The following is a 19,393-nucleotide window of genomic DNA, read 5'->3' on the forward strand; positions in this document are numbered from 1 at the left end:
TTATTGACTCCATTTTTCATATTTACGCATATTTTTCCACACAAATGTTTTAGATTTTAAGTGCACACCACACTTTGAGATGCTTCTCCCTGTGTGCTAGTCAGCTTTTGCTTTGGTGATATCATGTAACAAACAAGTACACAATCTTAGTGGCTTCATGACAGACATTTATATCATACTTCTAACTCAGCTGTGGCTCAGGTGGGCTTGGCTCCAAACTGGAGGTCAGATTTGTGTCTGCTTCATGCATCTCTCCTTCCAGAATCTTGGCTGAGGGTGTGCTGCCCACTAGAGGGATCTTCATGCCAAGTAGCAGGAGCATAAGAGGGAAGTGGAAACATACAATACCTTCAGAAACCTCCACCCTGAAGTGAAGGACGTTCTCTTCCACGCACAGTCCATTAGTCAAAGAGAGTCACATGGCCAAATCCAAACTCTGTGGGTCAGGAAACTATATATGGCAAGTGCAAGGAGAGAACAAAACGTTTTGAATGAAGTTATCAAATCTACACACCCTAAAAATACAAATTCTATCTTTTGCTGCTGCTATCTAGAGGAAGAATTGAAAAGATAGAACTCTGAATGAATTACTAATTTTCCTATGGTCTTCTGCTGGCGACATATAAACTGCTCCCTGTTTCTGTTTGCATTTCTCAGGTTTTCCACCATGTTTGGAAAGAAAAAGAAAAAGATTGAAATATCTGGCCCATCCAACTTTGAACACAGGGTTCATACTGGGTTTGATCCACAAGAACAGAAATTTACCGGCCTTCCCCAGCAGTGGCACAGCCTGTTAGCAGACACGGCCAACAGGCCGAAGCCCATGGTAGACCCTTCGTGCATCACTCCCATCCAGCTGGCGCCCATGAAGGTATGGCGAGGATTCTGTCTTTAAGTTGGCTTAAAAAGCATGCTCTCTCATTTGATGCACTGCACCATCTTTACGGGCGAGCTATCAAATGTGTAAATCATGTATTTGTTTTTAAATATCCACAGATTATCCACAATCATCTTCAATGAGTATAATGTTCACCACTTAATTTTCATGTAAATTGCAACACATAAAAAGGAAGCTCAGCTTTCAGATGGGAGTTTTTTTTTTTTTAATCAGACTCATACAATATAGTCACAAAATAGGAAATTTTTATTTCTACTTTTAATGGTGTTTGTTCTTTTTACTAAAGAATATTATCCACCCACACTGGTAAATATTGACAATAACCTCCGAGTAGACATTATGTTAGGCAGCTTTGTGCCGTTTTGCATTTGCCCTCAGAATGTCTAAACTTTTATATAAATAGTAATAACTGTTTTTAACAATAATAAATGATTTACATATGTGTACACACATACATGCATATGTGTATATACTTTATATATAAAATCAAATATATATTTATAAGTATATATAAATATAAGTTATATGTATATAGTCTTAATAGTCTAAGAGCTATTTCAAATAAAAGATGAAGCATTTGAGTCCTAAAATAGGCTATAATTTACCTTAAAAAATGGCTAGTAGATTTTTAAAAGGAATGTTCATCAAAATAATTGCATTAAAGTGGAACTCAGACCCAATACATTTCAGATATGTCAAGAGACTACAAAGAAAGTCCAGCCTTTGCAGTTTCCTTCTGCACTCAGAATGAGAAGAATTCCCTGAGTCATTTCCCAAAAGCTCCTTATGGGAGTTAAACATCATTGAAGCTTATCATCATGTTATCCAATAGATTAGATTTATATTAGTAGGCATCTGAGCTACATCATGTTATCCAATAGATTAGATTTATATTAGTAGGCATCTGAGCTACATAAAACACCTTATTCTGTATTAACACTCATATTGAATACACTGAGTTTAAATGATACATAAAACAACAGTGGATGCATTTTTAAAGGGAGTAAAGAAGGAACCTATCTGGTAAATTACAAGAAATTCTTATGAGAGACCACCTGAGCTGAGTAAGTTGTAATTGTGATCCCATCATTTATTCATGGTCTTGGTCATTCTATTCTAGTATTGAATATGTGGGTCTCTTCTGCTCAAAGATCGATACAGAGTGTTCTAATCCTGCATCTTGTGAATTTGATGTTCTGATAAGATTTTGAAAGTTTTCAAGCCAGCTAAAATGTAAAATACTAAGGAGATAGATATTTGAGAAGATAAAACTTTAGGGACAAAAAGGAACTTCTTATTCTAAGCAGGTATTGATTGATATTTAATAGAAACTGACCAATTAACCAACTCAACTGGTTAATATTAGGCAGTATCTTACTACTGAACATGATTTTCTTCCGAAATAGAGACTAATGCCTCACTAATGACTAAATAATAGGCTGGACCTTATCTAAAAAGTTGAGATTGAAAAGAATTTACTTTTTTAGTTTCATTATTTTTCACATATTCCAAGTTTTTATAAAACCCAGAAAACAGAAGACACAGTGTGCCCAGAAAAGTTATCTGCTATTGATCAACATGGCAAAGGAAAACTGCCCAAATGAAACAAGAGCTATTTTTTTACCCTTGAGTATAATCATTTGATGAGGAACATTCTGGAAGAAAGTAGTTAAAGGCCCACAATGTGCTTTCTTATCAGGGAGTGTGGTTATTACAGGGTCAGGACAGAGTACCATTTATTTCTCTATGGTTTTTCACTTGTTCAGGTCCTAGAAGGTCCTGGCTGGCAGTGAAGTAGGAATCTCCCATCTCAGTGATAATCCACCAAGGTCAGTGGATGTAGGACTTAAGAGAACCTTCTAACTCATTTCTTCTATCTCATGGATGGACTGGCTCATTATCCTCTGAGACTTAACTTATGAGCCTCACTGATTGGAGCAAGATTTCCTAACTGCTGAGCTTCTGAGCCCAGTGATTCTCTCACTCACGTCATGGGCTTCCTAGCCCTGATGCCAAATGTGTGAGTATCCAGTCTGTATTAAATGTGAATGTTTGTTTTAGACACTTAAATGCTAACAGAAAGATGACTGGAAAATACATCTCGATTATGCATCCAGTCCTGGATTTCTGCACATTTCAGGCACATTTTTACCTGCGAGAAAAAAAATAAAAACAGACAAGGAGTGACAAAACAGGAGTCAGCTAGGTTGAATTTTCCCCAGAAAGAGTGGAGCTAATTAAATACTTTCTAACTGAAGGACCCCCAAGAAATCCATATTTCATACTCTCACCAAACTCCTTTAGATGGAGCCTCTCTTTCTCTAAATCCCATGAATGCAGTTGGTGCTGTCAGCACATATTGAATCGGGGTCCAAGAGAATCCTACTGACTCTACCAGCCTCTTGGAACAACGAAAATAAAAGGTTGCAGGGGCCAAAGTATGCCATGAGGTTTGGTTGATCTCACTCTTTGGAAATGTCTTCTCTGTAGAAATCTTGCAAGTGACTTGAGAAGGACAAATTATAAACCATGCAGTATATATTGCAAAAGTTGGAACAGTCTTTGAAATACGAAGCCATGAATGAATTGATAGAAAGGGATGAACAGGTAGAGTTGTGCAGATTTAAAGCCATTTTGGCAAAGTTTTTTAAGTTAAGTAGAACTGACAATTCTAATTTGGTCAATTTGTCCTTTGAAGCAGACAAAGGAAAATGAGAAAAAAGATCATGACATAAAAGCAGTACTGGAATAGGTGTACAATGCCTTAGGTGGTGGCAAAGTGCTGGTCCTTCAGCGTTGGTCAGTAAGCTTCAGGCCAGCTGGTTCTGAATGGAAATTCAACATTGCAACCAATACTCTCTTCTCTGATTGGTTAAAGAGCTGTTCCTGTTCAAACCTCTTTAATGTACATGTCACAATCACCAGGACATGCTCTTCCATGTAGAATCATTTAGGTCAGTGTCTCTCAAACTATAGTCCAACAGAATCACCTGGAAGCCTTGATAAACACAGATTGCTGGGCCCATTTCCAGTCTCTGATTGAACAGGGATGGGATGGAGCCTAAGAATTTGCACTTCTATTAAGTTTCCAGATGATGCTGTTGCTGCTGGTCTGGGGACCATGCTTTGAAAACCTTGATTTAACTAATTACAAAAGAATTTATCCACATAATGTATCAATACATGTTTACACTGGCCAACATTTCCAAAATCTCAGAAACCAGGAGCCACAGGTTAGCTCTGATTTGTGTCAAATGTTAAACTTCAGGTACCCAAGCCAAAGGTGTGTAGGCAAGGTGAGGGTGGGGTGGGGAGTGCTTTTTAAAACATAAAACATTTGGCAAATATCTTTGAGAAACTCCTTTCTATATGTAACATCATTTTGTCCACAAGAATGTCATAAGCAATATTACCAAACTTCCTGCTGAATTAGATACATTTACATAAAGAACAGGTTGAATGGTCATGTTTGTTCTTGCCCAGTGGTTCTCAAACTTGGGCTTTCAGCAGAATCTCCTGAGGAGCTTATTAAAACCAAGATTCCTGGGCCCCACCCTAGAGATTCTGCTTCAGTAGTTCTGGGTGTGCCCCATGGTTTACACATCTAACATGCTCTCAGATGGTGGTGGCGCTACTAATGGGTGGAGGACAACTTTAAGAACCACTGTTTTAGGTGGACTGAAGCTTGAGCTTAGTGATCACCCTTTGTAACAGCCTAGAAATCATTTAAAAATGCTAAAAAAATATAAAGAGGATAATGTTAAAAAGCCTTTATATCACAACATTGTAAATCAACTATACTCCAATAAAAAATAAAAATAGAATAAATGGGGGCTTCCCTGGTGGCACAGTGGTTAAGAATCTGCCTGCCAATGGAGAGGACACTGGTTCGAGCCCTGGTCTGGGAAGATCTCACATGCCGTAGGACAACTAAGCCCATGCTCCACAACTACTGAGCCAGTGCTCTAGAGCTCGCGAGCCACAACTGCTGAGTCTGCGCTCTAGAGCCTGCAAGCCACAGCTACTGAGCCTGCGTGCCACAAATACTGAAGCCCGCATGCCTAGAGCCCATGCTCCACAACAAGAGGAGCCACTGCAATGAGAAGCCCTTGCACCGCAACGAAGAGTAGCCCCTGCCAAAAATAAATAAATAAATTAATTAAAAACATAAATTAAAAACAAGAATAGGGCTTCCCTGGTGGTGCAGTGGTTGAGAGTCCACCTGCCGATGAAGGGGACACAGGTTCGTGCCCCAGTCCGGGAAGATCCCACATGCCGCGGAGCGGCTGGGCCCATGAGCCATGGCTGCTGAGCCTGCACGTCCGGAGCCTGTGCTCCGCAACGGGAGAGGCCACAACAGTGAGGGGCCCGCATACCACAAAAAAAGAAAAAAAAAATTAAATAATATAAAAGAATAAATGGCCGTTTAAAAAAGTCTTTATAGCTTCTCTTTAAAGTGAACAAATAGCATATCTTAATATTGCTTCAGATATGTTTTTCATTTTCAAGTAAAACCATAGAAATAATAGTGTTATTTGGCATATTTCAATTTTATTAAATGATGCCATACTGTATATAATATGCTCTAACTTGCTTTTTACTTAACATTGTTTTAAGATAAACTCATTTTCTGCACATCAATATGAATTTATTTAAAAATTGTAACTGTTTACAGCTTCTCCGTTTCTCAGTTAAGGGATATTGCCAAATATTTGCTATTTATAAATAATATTGTCATGAATATCTTTGTTCTTGTCCCCTTGGGCACATGGTGAAACATTTTTTTGCAGCAGTTCTCCAAGTTTGGTCCAGAACCCCTGAGGTTTCCTCAGACTGTCTCAGGGAGTGGAAGATAAAAACTATTTTCATTATAATACTAAAGCATCATTTACCATTTTCATTCTCATTCTCTCCCAAGTGTACAGTAGAGTGTCCTAAAATCTACATGGCGTGTGTTAATGTCATTGGTCTGGTACCTAATGGATCTTGTGCTTTGTATTCTTGTGTTTCTCAGTTTGTTTCAAATGTAGTAAATATTGATAGATAAAACATAAACCAAAGTCTTTTGTGGTCCTCAATAATTATAAGAGGTTCTTGAGACCAAAAAGTTGGAGAACCATTGTTTTAGGGCTGACACCAAATTTGATTATCTGTGGCTTCTACAACTTGCTCCTCACATACTACCCAGGGTTTTTTGGTGTTTTCTTTTCCTCTTATTCTTTTTGTTGCTGTGGTTTAATTGAAAATAGAGAGTAGTTTTCTCCAGTTGGCTAGTAATCTTCTGGGATAAACAGCCATCTCACAGATTATTGAATGCAATATTCCATCCCTTTTAGTGTCATAGAATATAATTTCTCCAAGAACATGACTTCTCTGGTTTTGAAGTCATTTAAAATGCCTCCGTCCTAGAAAAAGGAACTGTCCTACACTGTTGGTGGGAATGTAAATTAATACAGCCAATATGTAGATTCCTTAAAAAACTAAAAATAGAGCTACCATAATAATCCTACTTCTGGGCATATATCCAGAGAAAACCATAATTCAAAAAGATACATGCACCCCAGTGTTCATTGCAGCACTATTTACAATAGCCAAGACATGGAAAGAACCTAAATGTCCATCAACAGATTAATGGGTGAAGAAGATATGGTACATAGATATAATGGAATACTACTCAGCCATAAAAAGAATGAAATAATGCCATTTTCAGCAACATAGATGGACCTAGAGATTATCATACTAAGTGAAGCAAGTCAGACAGAGAAAGGCAAATATCATATGACATCAGTTATATATGGAATCTAAAAAAATGATAGAAGTGAACTTATTTACAAAGCAGAAATAGACCCACAGACCTAGAAAATAAACTTGTGGTTACCAAAGGGGAAAGGAGGGGTAGGGATAAATTAGGAGTTTGGGATTAACATATACACATTACTGTTTACAAAATAAACAACAAGGACCTACTGTATAGCACAGGCAACTATACTCAATATTTTGTAATAACCTATAAAGGGAAAAGAATCTGAAAAAGAATATATATCTGTATGTATAACTGAATCGCTTTGCTGCACACTTGCAACTAACACAGCATTGTAAAGCAACTATACTCCAATAAAGATGTTAAGAAAGAAAAAAAGAACTCTTCCTAGAAATAGACATTCTGCATCTGTATGCAAGGTTTGGGAGCTGATTTTAAAATAACTTCAACCTACATAAAAACTCTTTGGATTAAAAATAATAGCTGAAGTTTTAAGATTTTTTATTGATAATTTTTGAAGTTCAGATTTTATCTTGAAATATGTAAAAAGTAAACTTTTTTGTTTATTAATAAATAAATAAATTAATTCAATTAATTATTTTAAAAATAATAAAGTAAAATGCCCCCATCCTTACCATCCCCTTTTCTAATGTGGCCTTCAAATCCTTTCTAACAATCTTCTTTTTATCCTTTCAAGTTTGAAGAGTCACAGAGTCTAGCAAAACACACTGGCTCTGCCTGGGTCTGTATCCTCTCCGTGGTCTCTGGTAGTTCATAATCTTCCGAAGCTGAGCTTCCCTCATTCTCATCTGCTCCTGACCATTGCATTGAAAACCACTCTAATCACACAAACAAGTAAAATCAGGAGAGGTAAATCCTCAGGTCCAGCCTCCCCATTCTTGAAGACTTGTACCATTGTTTTCTTTTCTCCCATGTCATAGTTTATGTTGAAGTGTCTTATTGAAGAATGAACCCATCTTAATTACTCTGTAATTCTCTATCTTTTCTCCCTTTTTGTGATTCACAACTTTGCATTCAGGATTTAGGTTTCCAGAGCCACATCACCCTTCTTAGCCCTATCTCCATGGGATTCACACTCTCCTAGAATGTTTTTGAAAATTGCCTTCCTAAAATACAGGGCAACTCTCTGACATTTCCTGGCATGATCTCCCCTTGACCCGAGGTAACAATTTCTCACAAGGTTTCTTCTCATTTCCGCATCACTGATGTGCTTCTTCTCATTGGTCAGCATTCAGTCTAGAGGGACTATTTCTTTTAGGGTCACCTCCACCTTCTGAGAGTTGTCATCGAGGAGTTCAAACTATGTATCAGATATTTGTCAGGCTTTTAACTGAATGAAACTTCCAGCAATTCCGAGAGCTGCCTCATCGTGACTTTTCTGGCTCCCATCCCTGTTTCATGACTTGTAACATGAGAGCCTCACATTGACCTTCAGCTGGGCTGAGTGGCTTCTGTCCTTTTATTTTCATCCCAATATTGTCCACTGGGTCCCCTCTTAAAGCTCGTGGATCCCCCGTGATTTTCTTACCCTCTTAAGTCCATGTGGTTTGATATACCCCTTCTTTAAGATCTGTTTCCACTAAAGTATAATGTTGAGTGTGGAAACATCTTTCTTACAGCATGAAATTCAATGCCCTGATGTTCACCCATCTAAGCATTTAGAAATGGGAAGAGAAGGCTCAAGGAGTCGGCACACTGGCATCTAAGTCCAAGATGCCAACTACAAACTACGTAGCTTTAGATGAGTCATCTACCTGCTACTTTGAACAGAAGTTTCCTTGTCTCTAAAATGAGGGTGCTGGTATTTATCTTGCAAGCTTGAATGGCCATATCCTAACTGTCTAATGAGGTTTGGTGTGTGGAGAATACATTCTACTATTTGTACTTAGTTTAATAATGTGATAAAATTATGGATCTATTAAGTAATATTTCAGAAAAATACCAGTACCTACTATTAAATTAATTCCATTGATCAAATTATACATTTAAACATTAATTAGTCAAAATCTCCTAAATATTTCAAGAACATCATAGGTGGAATATATCAAGTTTTCTTGGCTGCTTCAACCATAAATGCAAAAAAGTAAATGCATGCAAACAAAAACAGTAAAGACACATAAAACATCATAATCATCATAATGGCTGTAAAATATGTTGTTATACCAACACTTAACCTCTTACAAAAATATTGATATTGTGGTTTTGCTTGTTTTCCTCATTATTTTAATATATATTTTGTAATTTCTCAGGTTATACAGCAATACTTATTTTTAAACCTTTCTAGGGTTACAAAAGTCTTACCAAACCTAAAAGATAAAAGATACCACCTCAGACAAGCTTTTAGGTACTCAGTAAATAGAACCTAATGTTGTTTCTGTTGTCATTGTTGGTAATGATGGTAGTGGTGGTATTGTTACTGTTATTTTCTCAGAGTTTATGTCCTCCTATGTACCTAGGGTTGCCAAAACTTCTTAACTCAGAGCCACTTCTGAGATCTGTATCTTTAAAACTCCCAGGATGCAGAAAATTTTACATTAATTTCACTCATTCATTCAACTAATATTTATTGGAGGCTCACTCCATGCCAGGCATTGTGCTAGGTGAAGGGGTTGTCCATGTGAACAGGAAATGCCAGGTCTCTGTCCTGGGGAGCTGGAATTCTCATGGGAAGATAGACAGTGATCGTTTAAATAAGCAAACAACACAGCTACAGTAGCAATAAATGTTATGAAGAAAAGAAAATATCATACTATAAAGTAACTAAGGGTGAAGCCATTTGTAGTCCTTGAGGATTGTCTTTCCATGAAGGGGATGAGGGAGCCAAGAAGGAGAAGGCCCAGGAAGGTAGAAATTCACAGGAGGAAGGAAGGAAGAACGAATTCAAAGACCCTGGGGTGGGAACAAGTGTGGGGAGTTAGCTTGTGTGGCTCTAGCAGAGTGGGCAGGGAGAGGGAGTGGGAGACGTGTTCAGACACAAGGGAAAGAGGGACTGGATGGTGTGGGGCTTTGTAAGCCATGGTCAGGGGGTGCTGTTGGTTAAACCCTCATCCGTGAAGGACACAGGTCTCAGATCGAGAAATTGTTGTATTACAAAATAAATCGATTCATTTAAAGGTCAGATCCAATTTTTAAGTATGCCAGTGATATTGATTTGATATGCAATCCTGCAGGTTTTAGGGGCATGTTAATTAAATGGGTATGAATAGTTGAGATCTGGGGAGTCCTTCTGACGCTATGACTGTCAAAGATGTTTAAGAAAAACACAGACCTGTTACAGAAGAAATAACATATGTTATAAAGATTGTTTTTTTTTTTTTTAAAAAAAACAGAAGGTAATTATGAAATGAAACTTTGGGGGCAGGTTACCTCTATTCTAAAACCTCTCATCAAAACACCTACAGTGGTGTCTGTTAAGTTGACTGGAACCAAAGCGCTCACTGAGAGGACAGGTGATTAACCTTTGCTAAAGTTCTAATATTTCTGCACTATTAAACCAGTGAGGACAACAGACTTGGCCTCTCACAACTCTCTTGGTGCCCATTACTTTCGGAAACCTCTTCTTCCATTTTCAATATGCCTTCTCAACCTTCCCACTGCCACAGAGACTGTGGAAGAAAAACATTACACTGACCCCAAATTCTCTCACTTGCCTAAATTTGGAAGATTTGGACAAGGTAAGCTTTGTCCCAAAGGAGTGGATAAGGCCAAACCCAAAGCCAGATTTATTATCTATGATCCATTTCCATGATCCAACCAAATCTCGAAACTTCTGAAAACCATTTTCCATTGTATAAATGGGGTTAGTATTTGGTGTGCCCCATGCCCACCATGCCCCCCACCTCCATTCCACCCTCCCACACACAGCCACCTCCAAAATTAAAAAAAAAAAAAAAACAGTAAAAATTGACATCCACAACTTATACGTACCATCTTTCTTCTTTTACTGCAGTGTTTCACTTAAGCTACTTCCTTTCAGTTGGAGCAGCCTTAAGCTCATATAGCCTAGTTGTTACTCCAAAAAAGCAAAGGCTGATGTTTTCAGGGCAGAAGGAATCATCACAGGAGAGTGACCCCTGCAGTTACTCACCCTTTCTTCCATTTTGAAGAGAGCAGGATATTAACCACACACCTCATCTGGGCTCTCAGCTGGCTCATCCTGGCACCCATATGACATTTCTACACTCACAAATGACTGTATCTCACACCTGCAGCTCACGGGACAAGTAGAAAACAGCTAGACTTTCATATTCCATGATCCTACAATGTGGAAGATCTTAGGTTTCCAATAAAAAGTGGACCACTAAGGTCCCATGAACAAATGCTCTTAGCTACCTCCTCTCAAGAGTTTGGTATCTGCCTAGCCCTAAAGGTAAACATAAATAGAATGTACCATTTTAAAGCAATTGTCAATCATCAGTTGTATTGGAAAGTAATTTATGACTAATTGATGTTTAGGTCTGTTTCCGAGTGCCTCCTCTCAGCTTAAAATCCCTGGCCCAGCATTCCTGCAGTGACTGTGGTCTCTGACTGTAGCTCCAGGGAGGAGATGGACAGATCCCACACAGTGACAGAATACAGGCACCAAGATGCAAACGAGTAAGCATTCAAATGCCTGCTGCTCCCTTTCTGTCCATGGTGGCCTCCCTACTCCCTGAGCCGATCATATCTGAGGTCAAACACGAGCCCTCAGATCACAGGCATTGCTCCAGATTCGTGTTGGTTTCCCGTTGAGTGGCCTGCTCTGAACTTCTGACAGCTGAACTCCTCCAGTGAGGATGGTTGTGCTTTGATAACTGGGAAATTCTATATACAGAGATGATGTTCTCAGGTATGCCTTATTTGCCTCAGCTCTTCTCTCCTGGCAGGGGTGACCTAACTGAAAATAGTCCTTCTAAATCCAAAGGCAAAAGAATGTGGCTCCCTGTGGCTGCCACACATGCTTGAAACTTGAAAGATTTAATTTTATCTTTTATTTAGCATCTCAAAGAAATTGGGGCACTAAGATGGCAGCTGTAGGCTTCTTGGGGGGCACTGTCAAATCCTATAGTTTTTAATCGTTTTGTCATATAATTTTAAATATAAGCATTAAATCATCAACTCTAAACTAGTAATAAAGAACTTTATCAATGCTTTGATCATTTCCAAGCTGCACATCACCATCCAACTGATTGGATGCTACTACTATTACCTATAAGGTGAAAATAGCAATGCAAAAGCTGTACCCAAGATGGCAGTAATCTAAGAGTTTGCTGTACTCACACAATCCATTGCCTATTGAGAATCTTTGTATTAGTTTTCTATTGCTGCATAATAAATTACCACACACGTCATGGCTTACAAGAACACACCTTTATTATCTCAGTTTCTGTGAGTGTGGAGTCTGGGTTCTCTGCTCAAGCTCTCACAAGGCTGCGGTCAGGGGTCAGCTGGACTTCATTGCCATCCGGAGGCTTGACTGGGGAAGAATCCACTTCCAAGCTCATTTAAGATGTTGGCAGAACTCGCCTCCTTGCTTTGGAGAACTGATGGCACTTTGCTTCCTCACAGCCAGCAGGAGAACAAGAGCTACCTGCTTGGAGTTTTACGTATATGTCATAACATAATCATGAAATGATGTCCCATCACTGTTGTCATATCATGTAACATAACCATGGGGCAGGTGACATCCCATGACCTTTGCTATATAACATAACCCACAAGTGTGGATGTGGCATCCTACCGCCTCTGCTATGTTCTATTGGTTAGAAGCAAGGCACAGGTCCTACCCAGGCTCATGGAGAGGGGATCACACAAAGACATGAGCACCAGGAGACCGGAGTCATTGAGGAGCCACCCTAGGGCCTGTCCCCTCTGGTCCTCACTGTCCCTCCCACATGCACAATGTATTTAGGCCAGCCCGAGTTTCCCATCTCATCTTGTTAGAGCATCACCTCAAGTTCAGTGGGGGTCAGGTGTGCACAGAACTGTTGGGGCACCATTGCCCTCCATCTGGGGAGCTGTGAACCCCCAGCCCTCCCAACACACAATGGTGGGGCAGGCATAGGATCATCACTGTAGACATTCTGGCTCAAAACAGGAGAAACGGAAGGTAAAAAGCAGTCACCAGTCCAAAGCTGCTGTGAAATCCAGCCTGGCGAATGTTGGGAGTTGACTGGTTAGGTTTCGAGCTTGGGGATAATCCTCTGTGGCTCAGGCCCTGCTCTCAGGGCACTGGTTCTACCCTTCTTTCCCATGAAAAGTAGCCTGTGTTTGCAGCCAAGTAGTTTTATCAGCCTGCTTTCTATTGCCTGTGGAATTGGGGGAGGGGGGCTCTGAAAGCCTCCTGTCATAATATCTCGGTGCCTTGGTGTCCAAGTTGGCAGTGCTTGTACTGAAACAGTTTCTCGAGAACTTCATAGACCTTGTGTGGTTATCACTGTGGTCCCCTCCGTGAGGCAACGGCTACATCCACAGATATTGTTAAGATAAACCCTCCCGAACCTCGGCCTCACCTGAGATGGCTGAGGGGCAGTGCCTTTAAGCTTCCTAGAAGTTTTCTGGTTTGATTGAGAAGGTCTGTGGGGCACACCCTTAATTTCTTCAAAAGACGTTTTATGTGACTGCATACCCTGACCTTGGGTCTTTCTTGGGTTTTTTGTTTTTTTGTTCTTTTTATGTGGACCATTTTTAAAGTCTTTATTGAATTTGTTACAATATTGCTTCTGTTTTTGGTTTTTTGGCCACGAGGCACGTGGGATCTTAGCTCCCCAACCGGGGATCCATAGTAGCTGCACCGGTGCTGTGCCTTTAAGTCCTCAGCCCACTTCGGAGGCCACCTGCCACCATTTCCTGTCCCCGCTGAGGGCTACCCAAGTCTCTTTACCTGAAGGCATCCTCTGGTGCTGGGGAATGCTTGGCCAAATATGGGGAGGCTGGATTTTGCCAGGAATTAGCTCCCAGGAGCAGCCGACAACCAGGGAGGGACTGGAGTTGGTGGATAGATGGCTCAGTTTCCTCGCTTCGTACAGGGACAGTTCTGAGCTGTGTCCTGCAAAGTCACATCCTCAGCGGGACTGAGACCCGGTTGCACAGCAGCTACCTGCTCACTAACACAACTTTTCTTGGCTTCTCTTCCTTTCTGGTCTCAGTACTCTCTTCCCTCAAAGCCACAAGGCAATGGATTCTGCCAACAGCCTAGATGGACTCTGAAGTGATTCTTCCTCATTTGAGCCCCTGGATAGGAAAGCAGTTGGGAGGGCAGCTCACTGCACACCCTGATCTCTGCCTTGTGAGATCCTGAGCAGAGGATCCAGCTAATAAGCTGTGCCCAACTCCTGACCAACAGTGAGGATCCCCTGCATTAGAAGATGAAGTCTTAACCAGTGGACCACCAGGGAAGTCCCTTTCTTGAATTTTTAACTGAGAGTTGGTTGTACGGTCCCACCCTCAGCCTTTATTCTCAAGCAAGCTTTCCTGAGTGCATCTCTTCATTTTCTCACCTTTGCCGTGTAGAGAGCCTCAGAATTTTTTAAGTCATGAGATTCTGGTTCCCTTTTTTTAAAAAAAGGTCTTCTTTCAATGAATCTCTTTCCTCTTACATTTTACTGCAAACAGAAAGAAGAAACCAGGAAGCACTGACCATGCTTTTCTTGGAAACTTCTCTAGATATGTCACGAAATTTGTCACTTACAGCATCTGCTTTCCACATAACTCCAGAAGGCAATTTTTCTAAACTTTCTGCCGGTACATAGCAAGGATCCCCCTTCCTCCAGTTTCCAGTAACATGTTCCTCATTTGTTTCCGTGCCTTCACCATCTGCATCCTCAAAGTCCAGATTTCTAGTAAGAGGCTGTTCATGGCAAGTTAGACTCTCTCTACCTTGTTCCTCAACATCCCTCTAGCCTCCACCCACTTCTGGTTGCAGAACCCCTGTGTTGTTTTGTACTGAATCCCCACCAAAAGCCACATGTGATTTTACGTGGTAATAGATTCTTTAAGGGAGGTAATTAAGGTTGAATGAGGTCATAAGGATGGGGCCCTAATCAAGTACAACTGGTGTCCTTATAAGAAGAGGGAAGAGGTGCCAGGGATGCACAGGAACACAGAGAAAATGTTGTCTGCAAGCCAAGGAAAGCAGCCTTAGGAGAAGCATCCCTGCAGATACCTTGACCTCAGACTTCCAGCATCCAGAACTGTGGGAAATGAATTTCTGTTGCTTAAGAAATGTACCAGTACCAGTCTGTGGTACTTTGTTATGACAGCCCTAGCAAACTAAATACTCAGGTTTGTAGGTATTTGTTACAGCAGCACCCCACTTCCAGGCACCAAAATCTGTATTCATTTTCTATTGCTACTACTGTATTGTACTTTCTATTATAGTAAGTTATCATAAACTTAATAGCTTCCAACAGCACATATATATTACTATCCTCACTGTTGGTCAGGAGTTGGGCACAGCTTATTAGCTGGATCCTCTGCTCAGGATCTCACAAGGCAGAGATCAGGGTGTGCAGTGAGCTGCCCTCCCAACTGCTTTCCTATCCAGGGGCTCAAATGAGGAAGAATCACTTCAGAGTCCATCTAGGCTGTTGGCAGAATCCATTGCCTTGTGGCTTTGAGGGAAGAGAGTACTGAGACCAGAAAGGAAGAGAAGCCAAGAGAAGGTGTGTTAGTGAGCAGGTAGCTGCTGTGCAACCGGGTCTCAGTCCCGCTGAGGATGTGACTTTGCAGGACACAGCTCAGAACTGTCCTTGCATGAAGCAAGGAAACTAGGCCATCTGTCCACCAACTCCAGTCCCTCCCTGGTCGTCAGCTGCTCCTGGGAGCTAATTCCTGGCAAAATCCAGCCTCCCCATATTTGGCCAAGCATTCCCCAGCGCCAGAGGACGCCTTCAGGTAAAGAGGCTTGGGTAGCCCTCAGTGGGGACAGGAAATGGCTGCAGGTGTCCTCCGAAGTGGGCTGAGGACTTAAAGGCACAGCACCGGTGCAGCTGTTATCAGTATAACACCGGCTTTCACATCTTCAGCAAGTGTGTTTTGTGGACCTACTGTGTTCTCAGCAGTGAAGCTCTGGAGGAGGACAATGCATGGTCCCCCCTCTACAGGCACACAGTCTAGTGGGGGAGATAGATTTATCAATATAAAGACAAAATAGAATATCTAACACTTAATATAATATATAACAATAGATTATATAAACACTTTGTCATGAAAACTTTGAGAGTGGAATGAATTCCTAGAAAATGCAGGGAAGGTGTGATCTTTGGATTTTGAAAGAGTGTAGTCTTCTATTCATGCCTAATGAAAGGATACCCCTTAGATAAGAATATAAATTTACAAAGAGGCAGTAACAATATCTTGCTTAAGAGCCCTCTAGAGCCAGACTATCCAAGATAAGCCCCAAATCTTGGTCCTGCTCATTCTAGATGTTTGACCTTGTGCAAGTTATTCACCCTCTGTTTGCCTCAGTTTCCCCATCTGTTAAAAGCAGGTATAGCAGTACTGCCTCATAAGGCTGGTGTAAGGGCTGAACAGTCAAATATATTTAAAATATTAGTGGTCAATAAATTTAAAAAGGAAACAAACCCAACAAAGTATAATGAAAATTGCCTTTTTAAGAGAAAATTTTGTATTTTCTTTTTTTAATTTTTATTTTACATTGGACTATAATTGATTTACAAAGTTGTGTTAGTTTCAGGTGTACAGCAAAGTGATTCAGGTATACAGATACATATATCCATCTTTTTCAGATTCTTTTCCCATGTAGGTTATTACAGAGTACTGAGTAGAGTTCCCTGTGCTATACAGTAGGTCCTTGTTGATGATCTATTTTATATATAGTAGTGTGTATATGTTAACCCCAAACTCCTAATTTATCCCTCACCCCTACCTTTCCTCTTTGGTAACCATAGTTTGTAGGAGAAAAATATGTTGACTTTGTTTCCTCTCACAATCAGTAAATCAAAGACTACATGCATATGTCTCAGTTGTATAGATAACCCCATAGTTTTATAAAATGTGAGTTCTCAGGAGTTCAACAATTTTAACAGTAAAACACCCTAGACCTCTTTCACTCAGGAGTGCTTTCACATGTGAATTTCCTCAGGGCAGGCTCCCAGTGACATCTTCCACCTCAGACCTGCAGGATGCTGCAGGCCATTCCTTCCACCATGAAGCAGGAGCCATAGAAATGACGGTCCCCACAGAGCATCTGTGACATCAGCAGGCCCCGCCTCCCTGCCCTGTCAGTTGCAGCATCTTCTTAGATCTGCCAGCTGTTGGGGTGAGAAGCCCCAACCGCTGGAAACTCCAAGCCATGTTCACTATCTGAGGGCTGCAGGGGTGGGAAATGGGTGTTTAAAAAAAAAAAAAAAAAAAAAAAGCACAAAAGAAGAGGTACCCATAGAAACAAGTTTCTTCAAAACCTCAGTGTCCTAAAGCCAGATCCCACATTTTTGGAGCAGGAAGCTGGAGAAGTTAGCAGAGTGCAATAAAATCTTCTTCAAAAATGAAACTCTCTGTTACGTTTAGCAGCTATTTTTATTCAGAGAAGCAAATATGCTCCCATAGGGTGTCACTTTTAATAACCTTTCATTGTTTTTAACATATAATATTTATTAATCACAAGCAGGTTAGTAAATATAGAAAACTATGGAGAAGAAAGACCTACCACATCTCCATTGTTGAATTTTTATGTATTTTCTTCCATCGGTGGAAAAAACATACATACACACACACACACACACACACACACTCAGAAAAACAAGATTGATTACAATGTTGATGCAGTTTTTATTTCTTTTTTTTCACCTAATGCAGCAATTCTCAAACTTTCTCAGTTCACAGCGCCAGTGAATCTGGTGTCTCAGTAATTTTGTCACAGCATCCCCTAGGCAAAAAGAAATAGTTAATCATTTTATTTATTATTGATAAATACATAGTTCGATCCAAACAACTTAAGTATTTATGTCCTAACAAATAGTACACAAAATTAAGATATTTTATGTCATTCTGAAAGAAACACTGATGAAAACGTGCACATCTGCTGAGCACTGCACTTCTTCAGCCTTGGAAGCAGGTTGGATCCCTCAATACCTCACACTCGTTTCCTGTTCCATTGATTTTCACAAAGCGTGCTTTTTTTATCGTGACAACTGCCAAACGCACATCTTTACATTCAGTGATGTCATCAACAAGCATGTAGTGCAACTGAGTATAGAACCTTGAACTACCTTAAGCTGGTAATATACAAGGTGTCATGTCATATATACAGTATTTAGATGAAGGGTGAAAAATATATTTGTTGTTAGAATCATGCACAAATAAGAAATGTTATAAAAATTCTTGTTAACTTCGCTATTGTTTTTTAAAAAGGTTAAACATTGCTGTCTCCTTCAAAAATTTAAATATCATACCACACTCATGAGAGTTCACAGTAGTCCTCTGGGGCACTTGGATATACAGTTTGGGAACCATGAACCTAACGTATTGTTATATTTTCTGCAATATTAGTGGCCACATTAGGACAAATGTGTCATGATTTGAAAACCCTCGTATTGTTGGAAATTTATGTTGATTACTAGTTTATATTTTATTGATAAGTTCATTATCTTCAAAAGTGTAAGAAGTTCTGTTCTTTGATAAAAAAGTGGAATTTTTGAGGGCACAGTTACTACCTACTATAGTTATTTGGCTTGTTTACATTCTCACCTTGCAGTTTCAGAGCCCAGTTAGCCTAATTAGCTGGTAGCACCTGCAATCATGAATGCTATGATTTTCCGTCTTCCAGATCCTATGATCCTTGTGGTTTTGTCAGTGACTTGGCTTTAGGAACAATAAGCCTAAAACAGGAAGCAATTTTGTAACCCACTGGCCATGCTTCACATTTCCAAGTTAATGACTAAAAATACAGCCAAGGAGTTGACAAGACTTTGTAAATTAGCAACAGCAGGAGAGAAATTAACCTAGAATACAGAAAACAATGCAGGCAAGTTTAAAACAAAAAATGGTCAAATTCCCCAAACTCTGATTTTTGGTAGCTTCACACCAAAAACTTGGGCTCAGCGCTATCTCCTACCCCGTTGGTGAGCTTGGCTCAACAAGGAAAGACATCGATTTGCTACTCAGCTTTTCGCTTCTCTCCTTGGCACAGTTTTATAGACAACAGTTCAGGGTGGGAGTTACATCTTCAGTTAAGGATGGATCCCTGCCCTGTGCTCGGTTAATATTCCCTCAGCTCCAAACTACATCGTCCTGCCTTTTAAGGTTATTATGTGAGTCAAGTCAAAGAAGAAAGAAAGAAAAAAATAAAGGTGGTGATGGTGGGCATAATAATAGAGGTGGTTTGTGGAGGTGGGGATGGGCGTGAGGACAGTAGTAATAATACTTTTTTAAACCTTCATGAAAGGCTCCCTGTAGATGGAAAAAACCCACAGCTCTTTTGTGCCCAGTTATAAAGTTCAGTGTCTACAAATCAGTGTGAATATTGGGTACTTGTGTTTCTTGCTTCCAAATCTGCTGGTAACAGATTCTCAACGTAGTTTTCTCTGGGAGGGATGTGAACTCCCTCTGGGGAGTAGGACTGGGGTTAATTGTACTAACACATTTGAATAGATAGATATGACCTCATCTGAGCCCTACTAAGTGAGGGTCAGTATGTCAACCTTATTTTACAGATGGGAAATCTGGGCTCAGAGCACACAGGCGCTTCGCACAGGCCACACAACCATCACATG

At 40.2% G+C, this 19,393-nt stretch overlaps 1 protein-coding gene across 1 annotated transcript in view; it reads left to right on the top strand.

The window, feature by feature from the left end:
* Positions 1-667: 667 nt before the first annotated feature.
* Positions 668-19,393, top strand: part of PAK5 (p21 (RAC1) activated kinase 5) — a gene marked incomplete at both ends in the record, with an annotated part of 94,779 nt that continues 76,053 nt past the window's right edge. Inside the window, one exon of the mRNA XM_079718826.1 lies at positions 668-871. Within this exon, the coding sequence (XP_079574952.1) occupies positions 668-871 (204 nt within the window). The remainder of the gene's footprint in view (positions 872-19,393) is intronic.

Source organism: Hyperoodon ampullatus (assembly GCF_949752795.1).
Source record: "Hyperoodon ampullatus genome assembly, chromosome: 14".
Lineage (NCBI taxonomy): Eukaryota > Metazoa > Chordata > Mammalia > Artiodactyla > Ziphiidae > Hyperoodon > Hyperoodon ampullatus.